The sequence below is a fragment of the Chrysochloris asiatica genome, unplaced genomic scaffold (assembly GCF_000296735.1).
Source record: "Chrysochloris asiatica unplaced genomic scaffold, ChrAsi1.0 scaffold00031, whole genome shotgun sequence".
NCBI lineage: Eukaryota > Metazoa > Chordata > Mammalia > Afrosoricida > Chrysochloridae > Chrysochloris > Chrysochloris asiatica.
In genome coordinates this window covers 9444048-9459666 of record NW_006408549.1, presented here as the reverse complement: position 1 = coordinate 9459666, position 15619 = coordinate 9444048, and the positions used below count along the sequence as shown (strand labels likewise).

The 15619-nt window shown below is 38.7% G+C and overlaps 1 protein-coding gene across 2 annotated transcripts in view; it reads left to right on the top strand.

Moving 5' to 3' along the window:
- Positions 1-1265: 1265 nt before the first annotated feature.
- Positions 1266-15619, top strand: part of FAM92A1 (family with sequence similarity 92, member A1) — a 34592-nt gene continuing 20238 nt past the window's right edge. The window contains exons 1-6 of one of the 2 annotated variants that reach the window (XM_006859221.1): positions 1266-1294; positions 1938-2172; positions 5501-5569; positions 6528-6629; positions 9549-9554; positions 11505-11609. In XM_006859221.1, the coding sequence (XP_006859283.1) occupies positions 1269-1294; positions 1938-2172; positions 5501-5569; positions 6528-6629; positions 9549-9554; positions 11505-11609 (543 nt within the window). In that variant the 5' untranslated portion in view covers positions 1266-1268. The remainder of the gene's footprint in view (positions 1295-1937; positions 2173-5500; positions 5570-6527; positions 6630-9548; positions 9555-11504; positions 11610-15619) is intronic. The other variant, XM_006859220.1, reaches the window with a different exon arrangement.

The following is a 15619-nucleotide window of genomic DNA, read 5'->3' as shown; positions in this document are numbered from 1 at the left end:
AATGAAAAGTATCATGAACTGCCAAAAAACAAACACATTTGTGTTGGAAGAAGTATAGCCAAGATGCTCCTTAGGAGGCAGGATGGCATGACTTCATCTCTCATATTTCAAACATATTATTAGGAGTGGCCAGGCCCTACAGAAGATCATCATGCCTGATAAAGTGGAAGATCAGCGAAAAAGATGAAGACCCCCAACAAGATGGATTGGCACAGTGGCAGCAGCAATGGGTTCAAGTGTGAATGAAGTTGGTGTAAAACCGGGCAGTGTTTCGTTCTGTAGTGCATAGGTTGCTATAAATTGGTATGAACCTATTGGCACCTAACAGCAATATGAGAAGGACGACTGGTGTCAGGATTGGTAAAGAAAGGTAGAGGCATGCCTGAACTCTGTCTGATAGAAAACATCCTTAGATTGATGCTGAGTTTGAATCTCCTTTCCCTTCCTCAAGTGAGAGCAGGTCAGACACTGCCTCCATGTCATTCTTGCAGTAGCCATAACAATAGACTCTAGCATACCAAGAATTGAGAAGATGGCACAGGACTAGGCAATCTTTTGTTCTGTTTCACATGGGGTCTCTGTGAGCTAGAAGCAACTCAGCCGCTCACAACTCACAAAACCTGAAGGTCTTTCAAACCAGGGACACCTTTTTGTTTTTGTATTATTCCCAGTGTGTTATATCTGTTCCACAAAGTAGGAATTTGTTAAATACCTGGAAAATAAATAGAAAGTTAAACATGAGACGTTAAGCACTGCTCCTTTAGAGGGCAATCTCCAAGACTCTACATTTTTAGATTTAACACAGAAGCAGACAACTTAATGTATTTATATAAGACAGGTGTGGCGTTGTAGGATAAGCATTTGAACATAAGGTCACCAGCTGCTCCTTAGAAAACCTCTACAGGGTCTGTGAATGGAACTGACTGGAGGGCACTTAACAGACTGGGTGTTTGGTTAACCAAGACCCAGAAGAAAGACAAAGTTCCGTTCAGCTTTTGATAACTCCATAGGGAGGAATGCACAGGGTGGCTCCAGGTAACTCCTGCTTTGATTAGACTGTGGTGCAGACAGCTGTCCCAGCCGCGGGGACGCGCGCTCTGCGTTGCCATAGAAACGCCCTGGTCTGTGCGGCAGCGCGCGGGGCGGGCTCTCCACCTCCCCGCGACGTCGGCGGCGGTAGCGGTGGCTCACGCCCTCGCGCGCGCCTGGGCGCCTTGGAAGCCTTTCGTTGGGTCTCCGCCCTGGGTCCTTGGCGTACTCGAGGCAAGATGTTGAGGCGTAGCCTGGAGAACCGGTAACAGTCCCGGGGTCCCGCTGCCCAGGGCCCCCCCCCCCCCCCCAACCCCCCCAAGCCCCCACCCCCCCCCCCGCACACACACACACACACGCGAGGGCTCGGGAAGAGGACGTGGAGCCTCTCTCCAGGGCCTCGCCGAATTCCAGCCCTGGCGGAAGGCTGGACCCGCGGCACTTTGGGGCCTACCTCCCCGGCCTAGCAGGAGCCTGGCAGAAGGGAGCCTGAGGCGGGCCAGCTGCCACCCACCCCTGCCCCTCAAACTCTGGCCCCGGCACTGCTGTGGGCCGAGCAGAAACCTGAGGGCAGCCAGCTGCCCGCGCCTAACCGGGCACCCAGGCCGTAACGCGAGCAGCCGGCATCCTGCAGCAGCTTGGCCCGGCCTAGCTTCTTTTTGTCTCTACCCCGCCAGACGTTTAGACCAGACTGGGAATGGGGTCCTGGAAAAGGGAAAGGGACAGATAATCCGCGAAATTGCGGTGAGAATCCCACCCCACTCCTGAGAGATGGTCAGAAAGATGGCTTTTCGTCTTCAAAGCTCCAAAATGCCCCGAGAATGTTTGCATATTAACAGTAACATAACGAAGAAGCTATCTCATCTTTAACAAGAATGTTTTGCTTTTTGTGTCACCTTTTTCTCTAGGGACGCTCAAACCAGACAACTGCAAGATGCTGTCACAAATGTGGAGAAGCATTTTGGAGAGCTATGCCAAATCTTTGCTGCTTATGTGCGGAAAACTGCCAGACTGCGAGACAAAGCAGACCTCCTGGTGAACGAAATCAATGTGTACGCCGCAACAGAGACCCCAAATTTAAAGCAGGGCCTGAAAAACTTTGCTGATGAGTTTGCCAAACTTCAAGATTATCGACAAGCTGAGGTATGGAGTGAGGGCTCAGCATTATTGTAATGAATGAGTGTAGAAGTAATGGATGAACGAACCATCCAGTTCTAGCTAGTTCTAGTTCTAGTTCAAAGGACTTTCCTGTTCTAGCTGCCCAACTGCAGTGGTGAACACACACTGAATGAACAATTCTCATGTCTGTTACACTGTGGGAATCTTTCTGAGATTTCGTTTTCCATTTTCAAACTAAACTTTAAAAGTCTCTTGAATTTCCCTATCATTTGCCAGTTTTTGCCTAAGGGGTGGACATTTACAGTGTTCACATGGAGAAGAAAAGCAGCATGCGTCGTGTGCATGTGAGCATATGTTAAAGTTTGACAAGATGTTGAGAATGGTATGTGAATAAATGATTAAATAGGCAAGATGTTTCCATGCTGGAATTTGAGAAATGTATCGTTGACAAAGAAAGGAGGAAACAGTGATGCAAACTGTAGGACCCTGTTTAGGTTTTCCGAGGAGTGGCTGGTGAGCTTGAACTGCTGACGCTAAGGTTCAAATGACCTTACAGTCCAGTGCATTAATCCACAGCACCACACTACGACTGCAGTCGTTACTGAGACCTTATTTGTGGGTTTGGGCGGATTTTTTTGTTTTGTTTTATTTGTTTGTTTTTGGTGGATGTAATTATTTTCTTCCTAAAAGCCTTTCATTTTCCTTTTTCATATGAATTTTGTATACTTATTTAGGTTTCAAGACACATTAACTTGTCAGAAGTTGCTTGATTAGAATCGCTTTGTGTTTTTTGTTAGGTTTTATTTTTTTGTCCTTTTTAAAACTTAAAGCAGTTATCACAATTATCAAAAAGAAGTAAAATGAAGGTAATAATCTTTGAACCTACAATTGCTATTCATACAGAACTAGACTAGACACTAGAGGAACTCAGAAATGTGCAAAGTAATTATTTACTTGTAGAGAGGTATTTCTTTGGAAAATGTTGAGTTCTTGTCATATGACATTTCCTTGTAATAAGCTGCTATACATGCTAGCTAGACGTTGTTGTTGTTGTTGTTAAGTGCCGTCGAGTCGGTTCCGACCCATAGCGACCCTGTACAGGGTTTCCGAGGATTTTAAATGTTTCAAAAATCATTGATATTCAAATAGTCCTAACAGCCCACTTTAGCCAAGATTTTCAGTGCCCTTTTCTAGAAAATCTTTATGCTATTTATCAAATAGCAAAGTGAATTGATTTACATGTGTTCTCCTTTTATTCCCTTGCTTACCAAATGGTGGAGGTGCTAATGAACAATGAAATGAACAAAAGGTAGGCAACAAAAAGGAGAACAGAACAGATAATCCTTATACTGAATAATCAGTGTTTGGATTATTCGAAATGGTATAAACTAACCTACCCTGAATAATCAATGGTTTAGATTCTAGGATTCCTAGTATTTAAAAATGATTGGTGGGGACTTGATTATTTTTTTTCAGTTTCTTAAAATTCTTGACAGTCAATTTGTAATATATTCACTGGTTATATGAACATGTATCATCCCTCCAAAAAAGCCTTTGACCTGCTGTAAAAATAGTTCATGTTCATACTAAACAATTGTCTGTCAGCCTGTAATATCTATCATGAGAAAAAAATTTTATGTTCATTTTTTTATGTGATAAACTTTTCTCATACTACAAACATGGTTAATTTTTTTTCTAATCTGTTTCTTCAGTGCCTTCTACTAGTGCTATTAGTGAGATAAATTTATACTCAATGCAATAAGAACTGTAATGTTTAAGAAAAAGTGTTTAATTCTCAAAAAAAAAAAAAGGAATCAGTGTGTGCTACCCAACGAAATGAGATTAACCACACAGTTACAGTACAAAAACAGAGACCATTTATCTTATTCTGTGACCAAACCAAAATCCATGCCATTGAGTCACTTCCTACTCATAGTGACCCTCTATGTGGTTTTAGAGACTAAGTCTTTACTGAAGCAGAGAGCTCCATTTTTCCCCCTTGGAGCTGCTGGTGACTTTGAGCCACCGACAGTTAGCAGCCCAATGCCCAACCCACAGTGCTACCAGGCACTTTACTCTCTAGGCTTTGCTAATTCACAAATGACTTCTTAGAAAAACTGCTGCTGAAAACAGTGTTTCCTAGACTGTTTTGCTTTTGAGCAGCTTTAAATATTTCTCATATGCTGCATCTTTCAGCTTTAATTGAACTATTGTTCTTCAAAAATAGTGTATATAAAGTATCCATAACTGAAAAATAGCTGAATTAAAATGTGTTGTTGTTGTTAAGTGCCATTGAGTCAGTACCAACTCATAGCGACCCTGTGCACAAAAGAAAGAAACACTGTCCGATCCTGGGCCAGCCTCACAGTTGTTCCCATACTTGAGCCCATTGATGCTGCCACTTTGCCACTCCATCTCGCTAGGGGTCTTCCTCATTTTCTCTGACCTCCACTTATCAAACATGATATCCTTCTCCAGTGATTGGTCCCTCCTGACAATATGTCTAAAGTATGAGAGACGAAGTTTGGCCATCCTGGCCTCCAAGGAGCACTCTGGCTGCACTTCTTCCAACACAGATCTGTTGGTTCTTTTGGCAGCCCATGGCACTTTCAATATTCTCCTCCAACACAGTAACTCAAAAACATCAATTCTTCTATGGTCTTCCTTATTCACTGTCCAGCTTTCGCATACATATGAGGTTATTAAAAACACCATGGCTTGGGTCAGGAACACCTTAGTCCTCAACCTGACATCTTTGCTCTTCAACACTTTAAAAAGGTCTTGTGCAGCCGATTTGCCTAATGCAATACATCATTTGATTTCTTGACTTAAAACTTGCCCCCAAAGCTCTACTACTTTAAGGTTGAAAAGTCATACAGAGATGATGGTTTTGCAGGGCTCCTTGAAAACCAAAACATTTTCTGGTCACTTTTCACTGTTTTTATATAGACTAAGAACTGGACTGCTAGTTACAGGTTGGCATTGCAAACCTATCAGATGCTCCTCAGAAACCTTATAAAGGGTTACTATGAGTCAGTTCCAACTTGACGACACTTAACAACAACAGCCATTTTTAATGTGCATAAGTTTAGAATTTTAGGTTTGTCCATTTCTGGTGATAACTTTTATAAGGGGGCTTTACAAAGTGTATGGAAAAAGTACCTTATCTTTCAATTCTATTTTTCCATGTACTTTTGACGGTCCCTTGTAGCATTTTAACTTACAAATTTTTAAATATTTATCTGTATAGTAATTAAGCTCAGGTTAAACATCACAAGTTTTATTTCAGAATTAATAGTTTTATATTGCTGTTTTTTTCTCAGTTATATTATTTTGTAATAATTTTCAATAGGTTGAAAGACTTGAAGCCAAAGTAGTTGAACCTTTGAAAGCTTATGGAACCATTGTCAAAATGAAGCGGGTACGTAGATCTTATTTATTAAGTATTCAGGGGAAATGCCTGAGCTTCTATTAATTGTCCTTTTAATAAAAAGTACAAAGCAGTGTTTACTCATTCTTTTTACACACTCTGAAAAAATTATTTCTTAGAACTCTGAAAATAATGAAATCTTTTTAGTGGCTTTATACGTATACTACTGTAGTAGCATAAGACATTTTGTTTATTACAGAAATTTTAAGATTTTTAATATTTGCAGTCATGAAGAATATATGAGCAGAAACTACTTTCCTAACTGAATGTAAGTTTTTATTTTTGTTTTAAAGTAGGTGATAACATTTTTACTTTAAAAATGAGTGTAACAACATTCTGTATTTAAGTCAACCTTCTTGGGGTATAATTGGCATAAGATAACATTCTCCCATTTTAAGTGTTTATGAAGTTTTCACAAAAGTGTGTGTATCCTTGTAACCGCAATATTATGTGTGTGTTTATGTATTATAATTTTGCATTCCAGTTATCTTTTTTGTCTCTCATTGAAAGGACTGAAAGAAACACATACACTTATATATGCGCTGTGGTAATTGTTAGGTACTGCTGAGTTGGTTCCAGTTCATAGAGACTAATATACAGCAAATCAAAACACTGCCTATTCCTTTGCCATCCTTGTTGTTGTGTTTGAGCCTATGGTTGTAGCCACTGGGTCCGTCCATCTCAGTGAGAGTCCTTTTGATTTTTTGCTGACCGTCTACTTCACCAAGCATGATGTCATTCTCTAGGGACTGGATCCTCCTAATCACACTTGCAAAGTATGTGAGATGAAGTCTCCCGTGTAAATACACACTCATTATGCAGTATTTGTAATTCCTATAGTGATGTTCCCGGGATCAGCAAAGCAGGTTTCTCCTATTCTTAAAACAGAGTATGTATACTGTACTTCTTCAATTCAAAATTTCTATTAACAAGAAATGCGTATCTGCAGGATGACCTCAAAGCAACATTAACAGCAAGGAATCGAGAAGCTAAGCAGTTAACCCAGTTAGAAAGGACACGCCAGCGAAACCCATCGGATCGGCATGTTATTGTATCCTTTGAATTTTGGTCTTTAAAAAATGTTTTGTAAGGTATGCCATATAAAATTCCATAAATCTGGGGATTATGCATTTCTATTTTTAAATATGTGGAGAGTTTGATTATAAAGGTTAGAAGCACATGCATGTAGTAATTCTCACTATAGCAATTAGTTAATTTTAAAGATTCAGTTCCTTATTTCCCACAATAGACATGCCTCAACAATGGGAGAGAAAAAAATTATAAATGCAGATGCTTTTATAAAGAGTACATTCAAAACTCTTTGAGTTTCCTTCCACATAGTAATATAAAATTAAATATTAATTATAAAATTAAAAGTATATAATTAAGTCATATAACAATGCCCTCTGCTCTACTTTTGAAAAAAGATAGGTTTTTCCCCCATAAGTCCTTTAAAAAAAAAAAAAAAAAACTATTTGAAGCCACATTTATGGCTTTTAGCAAAAGCCCCTCAGGAGAGTTAAGAGTAAAATTGAGGTCCCTAGCTGGACACTAAGGCATGATATAGAATGCAGTGGCTAATTATGCTTATAAGGTTCTTCTATGAAGTATGACTGTTTCTTCAAATAGAATGTACCTTAGTCCCGGCTAAATAAAAGATTAGCAAGTAGTGCCTGGCTAGTTGTCAGCAACTGGGGTAGGTGGGACTGTATAGAAAACAATAACTTATCCCTGCTGCCTCTTTTTCCCACTTCTTATATGTGTCTCCTTCCTACTTCTTTAAGGTTGTCACTGCCCACTTCAGCCAGGAATCACATGAGGAGTGGCTCTTTGGGGGCATTTGAGGTTCCAGAACACCTCCATTCCTGAGGGGAGTCCCTTGAGCAGTGATTTGGGGTACGCCAGTTGCCTGGTCCTTCTTCCTTTGGACCAAAGGTACTTTAGCCCAACCTTATACTAAACAAAAGTGGGCATCCTTAGGACTGGGACTGTCAGTTGGAGGCTGGGGTAGGAAGATCTATATGGAAGTTAAGACTTAAGATCTTCAAACCATAGATTATAGAGTCTATGTTTTTCTAAAAGTCAAACGAGCCAGTGAGTGCTAGAAAATGCATAACTGACAAGGCCAAGGAATGATCCTAGTCGTCTGAGTATTAAGCCAGAGATCAAAACACTCTGTGGGGGAAGGAACATGAAGGCAGGGAAAGTGTAATATCTAGAACCCCGAAGAGTTGGTAAGATTGTATCAGGGATGTTAGTATTGGCACTCAGTCTGGAAATGATTCTAGTCTATAACAGATTTTCCTGACTTAGATGCCATTCTGTAAACCCTGCTTTGGAAAACGTAATCTGAGTATAGATGAAGCAAGTCTGTGGGTTGACATGGTGAGAAGTAAATACTACAACTGAATTGGTTATTGCTGCACACACACAGCTAACTAGCAAAGAGCTATGTGTGGCTCCCACAGATTTTGACAATCTAACCTGAGACTAGAAAATAAAGGACAATCTGCATATAAATTATATTCAATCATTATGTCATTGAATTTTACCTGGATGTTGGTTGCTGTTAAGTGCTATTGAGTCAGTTCTAACTCATAGCGATCCTGTATTGGATTTCCAAGGAGTAGTTACAGCGTTTGGACCACCAGCCTTTTGGTTCAGCCTGACCTTGTGGTGTAGTGCTTATCCTACTGCGCCACACTAACTTTAGACCCTTAAAAATCATGTCACCCTTTGTTCAAAGGAAGTATATGCAAGAGCAATATGTAAAATAAAATGGAGTCCTTTTGGTAGAAAATACTAATATTCTTAATCATAGTTGTTGTTGTTAAGTGCCATTGAGTCAATTCCAACTCATAGCGATCCTGTATAGGGTTTCCAAGGAGCAGCTGGTGAACTTGAACCGCCAACCTTGCAGTTCAAACGGCTTTGCAGTCAGGCACATTAACCCACTGCACCACACCAGGACTCCTTAACCCTTGTATCTTAATCAAAATCATTTCCTACTCACATTGCTATATTTTAGGATTTTAAAGAATTGTCGAAAGGAAGAAATATTAGATATGCTTCAAGCTCACCAGCAGCTCCTCGGAAACCGTATTCAGGGTTACTGTGGGTTGGAACCGACTCAGTGGCACTTCACAACAACATATTCTCTTTACTTTGCTAAAAAATATCTGTATAACAGTAGTTGAGTTGCTTTGCTTCAGTAAATAGATTTGAGACTTTTAAAAATGAATAGTATTTTCTGGAAGGTGATAGAAGATTAAGGAATAGCTGTCTCAGATATTGCTTCTTCTTCCCTATTCTTTTTCCTAGTTTAACCAATTCTACCTCCTCTTCCTAAATATAAAATAAAAATACCAATAAATGGGGAGAAAGACCACAATTAAAGGAATTCATTGTAAGAATTGCATTGCTTGCATGTAATAAAGTATTAAGAATAAAGTGTATAAAAAACTATTAAGAAATTAATCAACTTGAATATTCTCATTAGCAAAAGGTTAACAGGCATCAAATAACATCATATTAAATGTTCTAAAAAATTCTCTTTTAATTTTCGATTTCCTGTGATGAGAGTAATACTTTGGGATTTCAAAGACTCCCGAGCCCAATAATATATAAAGCATTGCTTTTCATTACTGATAATAAAAGCTATAAGCTTCCCAAACTAAAATAATTGCTTGTTTTTTTTAATTAAAAGCTTGTACTGTGTTGTTTTTTTAAAAAAAAAAACTTTACACCCAACATGACAAATAGATACATAAATATTTTACCACTTTTTTAGTGTATAAATGTTTAGTATCTTGAAATTATATATCTGAGTTAACCTGCTTGCAAAAATATTAATAATACATAATCAAAATATAACCTAATGGAAAGAGTACATCAGACTAAGCGATTTTAATGTGTTGACAGAAGTGTTGTGTGCTATTTGAAATGTATTTTTCCTTTATGAAAAATTCAGTCGCAGGTGGGTAATAAAGTGGAGTGACAAGAGATGGAGCCTTATAGTAAATCCCTTTTACTTATTTCAATTTGTGTATTTTCTTGAAAAAGAAATTCAGGGCTAGTTGTCAGAATATTAGAATCTTAAATGTTACAAAACTTTGATAACTACTGTAAAAATTTCCCCATGATTAAATATTAAGTGATGATTTATGATACTTTCAAATAAATAAAATATAGGGAACAAAAGTTTATTAAGAATAATTTAATCAAATAATTGGAGTCTTTTTTTTTTTAAGAATCTGCTTAACCATTTTAAATGTTTGGGAGAGAACATTTTAAGCGAGAGCCATGATGAAGTTGGCAGTGTTCCACACTGGGATACTGTGACCACAGCTACTAGTGGCTGTTGTTGAGCTCTTGAAATACAATGAGAGTAACTGAGAAAACTTTTTTTTTTAACCTAATTGAAATTGAAATACCCACAGGTAGCTACTAGGCACAATATTGTATGACACAGGTGTTGATAGTATGTTGTTGTTAAGTGCCGTGAAGTTGGTTCCGACACATAGCAACTCTGTGTAGGGTTTCCGATGAGCAGTTGATGGGTTTGAACTGCCGACCTTGTGGTTTGTAGTCCAGTGCTTATCCCACAGTGCCACACCAAGAATTCATAGATAGTATGAGTACTTGTCATTAGAGTTTATGAAGCAAAGCATTAGATTTACCATCTAATTTTTTACTCATGTGTATTTCTGTGATAAGCATAAATCAAAACAGTGTGGTATTGTTAGCTGTTAAGAAATACTAGCAGTTAAAACTGTCATGTGGAAGTAAAAGTATGGAGTCCTGATGTGGTGCTGTGGGTTAATACACTGGACTGCAGTCACTTTGAACCGCAAAATTGGTAGTTCAAGCTCACCAGCTGCTCTTCGAAAACTGTATATAGGTCACAATAGGTTGGAACTGACTCTACAGCACTTTACAATAACAAATAAAAGTAAGCGAGTTAGTAAAACTAGGAGACTTCAGTTACCCATATACTTTCTAGTCCCAAATATCTCAGTGTTGCAATGGTATAAAAATCATAGACGCTTAGTTGTGGGACTTTTCATAGCCTTTGGTATTTCTGCACTCTCCTTTGTACTTTACAAAGATGGTATCATTTAATCCATTCAGAAATCCTATATAATATCAAACCAAAACCAAACCCACTGCTGTCTAGTTAATTCCAGCTCCTAAAGTAGAATTTCTCCCTGGGTCATATGAGACTAAATCTTTACAACAGTGGACAGTCTCTGACAGCTTCAGTTTTCTCGCTTGGAGTCCCTGCTGGGTTCAGACTGCTGACCTTGAAGTTAGCAGCTCAACACTGTACCACCAGGGCTCCTTCCTGAGATAAGCAGTACTTTATTTTACTGATTAAGAGACAGAGTTTGAGAGAATTTAAAATACTTGTTAAGTAAACATTCATCTAAAACACAATAAGATATATTTTTTTAAAAGCTTAAAACTAAGTCACCAGTCCTTTTTATCTTTCTGGGGATAAGGGCCTAAAAGAGAAAAGAACAAGAAAAGGGCTAGTAGATAGGTGGCACAGACAGTGATGTTGGTGAAAACAATTTGAAAAATCGTTCAAGGCTGAAATAGGAAAAAAATGGTTTTATAAAAGGAGAAGTTTTTCATGTTTGTTTCTGAGATCATAAATCATGTAACTTAATAACTAATTAAGTTATTTATTCTGCATGTTCTTTTAAACATAATCACTATATGTAGAAAAATTAAAATATAATGTTTAACAACTACCATCGTAGGCCAGAAAACCAATACTGCAGTGATAGATAGCATTTCCTAATAGTGACAATTAAATGGATTCTGATTATATATATATATATATATATATATTTTTTTTTTTTTTTTTTTTTTTTTTTTTTTTTTTTTTTTTTGGTATCTTCGATTGGGGAAACTTTTGCAGGCAGAAACTGAATTGCAGAGAGCCACAATGGATGCTACCCGAACCACACGTCATCTGGAAGAAACGATTGACAACTTTGAAAAACAGAAAATAAAGGATATAAAGGTAAGAATGCCACTGTTAAGGTTTAAAAATATATGTGTTTCTAACTTTATTTAAGACTGAATTTTTTTTTAATTACTTTGAATTTTTAGCACATAAGTAGCTTTGTGAAAAAGGTACTATAAATCAAAATATAACAAGTGTTAACTTTTCTAATAGAAACAATGGTATATCAAAGGGTTCCATTTCTAACCAGAGTCTACATATTCAATTTTTCTCATAAGTATTATTTAGTTTAGAGGAACTAATATTATGTTTTTAGGTATCAGGCTGTTTACATAAATCATTTTTTAATCTTCAAACATACCTTAGAAGAATTAGGTGGTGTTGTCTATATACTATAAGGAGTCTTGATGGGGTGCTGTAAGGATAAACACTGGACCACAAGGTCAGTTTGAATTTCACAGTCTGCAGTTCAAATTCACTAGCTGCACCTCAGAAACCCTACAAAGGGTCACAGTGCGTTAGAACTTACTCAAAGGCACTAAACAACAATACACTATAAATTAAAATTTTTTATCTCAAAAACATGAAGAACTTTTTATAGCAAGGAGGGGAGTGATTAACTTTTCAGTCTAGGAGCGGAGGTCCCTAGGACCATCATGGGAGAAGAGCAGAGAGCGGGACCCTACCCAGAGAAGCAGTGATGCCTGAAATGGAGGCAGAGATGATGACGTGGAGTGATGGAGCAGCTGGAGACTTTAGATCCAGAGAGGGAGAGTGACTGTGTGCTGAAGACCTGGGGGGTATGGGGGAAGGATTGCAGGGTATCCCCTTTGGTTGGTTGATGATGCATGGAGGGGATTGTAACCATGGCAGTGAGACGATATACGATACAATGAATGTAAAACTAATGTTCTCCCATGTACACTATCACATAATTCACAATAAAACATTTAAGAAAAAAAAATACTAAGTAACAAAAATAAATAAAATTTAAAAAACATGAAGAGCTTACCCAAAGTATTATAGCCAAAAATCTAAGATATAAATTAATTATGTAGTTTTCAAAATATGTGCTTTCCACTATACTACTAGTGTTCTTGCATAATGCTTTCTAATTATTACATATTAAATAAATGGTAAGAGTAACCAACCACATAAACTTGTATTCACATAAACATGGTGTTTTATTCAACAAAATCATAAGAATTGCCTTGTTTCAGTGTAACAAATCAGTAAAATTTAAACTTTCTTTAGGATCATGGAATTCAGATGATCTTCAGTGACATTTTCATTAGCATCTGGAAAAGATTTGTCAGATTGCTTGTGACATTACTATATCCTTTAAAACAACTTATGTAAGGATAGCTCTTTGGCCCACAAATTACCCTGTTGCAAGCTTTAAAAATAGTTTTTATCCCATCCAGAACCGACTGAGGTAGGCAATTTCCATGAGTAGACCAGCCTGGCATGGCTAGAAGAACAGAAGATATTTCGTGAAAGACTGGCAGGAAAAATCTGAAAAAATAACGACAGTCTGATTGATTACTAAAAGAACAAGTAAGCTGTTTGCCCGAGAGCCATCAAGGCAAGTGATCGGGACCCCTCAGAGCAAACCCCCTTCTAAGACTGAGACTCAAGGGGAATACATGAGCAGGCATGTGGTCTGGATGGTGACCACATTGGTCACCAATAAAGGAAGGAGGGGTAAAATAAACAGCAATGAAGTTATGAGCTAAGCCCGACCACATTCAGTAGACTCCCATGAATCTGGGTGGAGACCTGGATGGCCAACAGTTACAGCAAGACCCAGGGATTCCTGAGCCCAGAGGCAGTGACATGGCCACAGAGGACAAGAGTGGAGAGTGAAGCATCCAGCTGATATGAAGTGAGGGGAGAGGCATAAGAACACCCATACTTGCAGATAGTACCCACTTGACCTGGCTTCAAAGGCTAGATGATCGGAACTTGACTAAAAGAAGAAAGAAAAGGGGGAAAAAAAGAGTAACCTGCTACAATTTGATGACATTTACCTAGCGTAGTGGTTACGAATCGGGCTGCAAACCTTAAGGTCAGCGGTTCGAAACTACCAGCTGCTCCGCGGGAGAAAGATGAGGCTTTCTACTCCCGTAAAAATTTACACCCTTGGAAACCCTATACAGGGTCGCTATGGGTCAGAACCGACTCGATGGCACTTAACAACAACAATGGACATAGTAGCTCAAAAAAGGGAACAAATCTTTACAGTGAGGATCACTCCCATCCACTCGGTACACAGGGTTGACAAGGGTGGGCAACATAGACATTGGCTACCCAAAATAGGGGAGCCAGTAAAAGCAAGAAGTGACTGGCTTACAAGCTTTCAAGAGGGAGCCTAGTTCCAGATGGGGTGGGAGAAGGTAGAATCACCACTGAATGATTTCAAATTCTTTGGGACCAGGCTGGCGAAAGGAAGCGGGAATAAGACTCATGTGATACAATAGTGAATTGCCATTAGGTCTGACTGTGAGGATAGGAAATATAGCGGTACATGTTTTTTGGCAAAAGGAGGAGAGTGATTGATTTTGCAGCCCAGGAGCAGAGGTCCCTGGGACCATCAAGTGAGAAGAACAGAGAGCGGGATCCTACCCAGAAAGGCAGTGACGCCAGGGGTGGAGCCAGAGATGATGATGTGGACAGATGGAGCAGCTGGGGACACTGGACTCAGGGTGGGAAAAGGGCTGTGTGATAGAGGCCGGGGGGCGGGCCTGTGTGGTGTACCCTTTGGGGTTATATGATGCATGGAGGGTATTGTAATCATTGCAATGACACGAAATACTATAGGATGAGTGTAAAGCTGATGTTCTCCCTTGTAAACCTCACAATAAAAACTTTAAGAAAAAAAAACAAAAATATAGTCTCGAAGAGTGGCCTTTATGCCATGGTTTCTATATATGAATAAGAAAAAACTTGCCACGGGGGAGAGGAAGAAGAACCAAACATTTTAACCCAACATCTCCAACAATTAGAAAAAGAGCAGTAATTTAAGTCTACAGCCACCAAAAGAAAAGAAATAATAAAGATTAGAGGAGAAACAAATGAAAAGGAAAAGAGAAAAACAATAGAAAGAATCAACAAGGCAAAAAGTTGGTTCTTTGGAAAGATCAATAAAATTGGCAAAACACTGGCAAACCTAACAGAAAAGGAGAAGATGAAAATAACAGAAAAAATAAACGAAATGAGTGCTATCACAACAGAATACTGTAAAGAATTGTACTCGCCGACAAATTTAAAAATCTAGAAGAAATGGACAAATTTCTAGAAATACAGTTAAGTTAACAGACTGAGTAGAAACAGACCTATAGCAAAAGAAGAAATTGATCATGTCAAGGAAAAAAAAAATAGTTTTCATCATTTTGCTATCAACAAAGAAAACTGTCTGCTTTTGAGCAATGTTCATTTAAATAGGCAACCTCTTGCCACAATTCTAACATCTCTCTCTAAAATCCATGAAAACAACGTTCACTGGTACTTTTTCTTTGAATTTCCTACCGACTTTATGATAGCAGATTGCTCTTCACAGAAGAACATCTCAGGAGACTGCCCTGAAACAAACATTTCTTGCCCACACTCTCCGAGCTTGGAGAGTGTGGGCAAGAAATAGTTTACAGTTCTTGACAATTTCTGTTAATGTAAGAGAAAGAGAAGAGAAATAAGATAAACTATAACTTGAAGAATGAAAATGGAGACTTTAGCTATACCTGGTGACATCACCACAGAAGGTCTTTCGTGAGGGAATTTGACCCCTCACTTAACCTCTCTATTCTCATGCTTGCTACATTTTCTTGTCTTTTTCATATGGTACTTTGTCTCTACTTTCTAATCTTTTAGGCTCACTTTTGTGCATGCTGGCTACCTCTGTACACCAAACCCACTGCCTTGAGTCAATTCTGACTCATAGAAATAGGACAGAGTAGAACTGTCCCCTAGGTTTTCATTGTTGTTGTTGTTAAGTGCCATCGAGTCGGTTCCGACCCATAGCAACCCTGTACAGGGTTTCCGAGGGTGTAAATCTTTACGGGAGTAGAAAG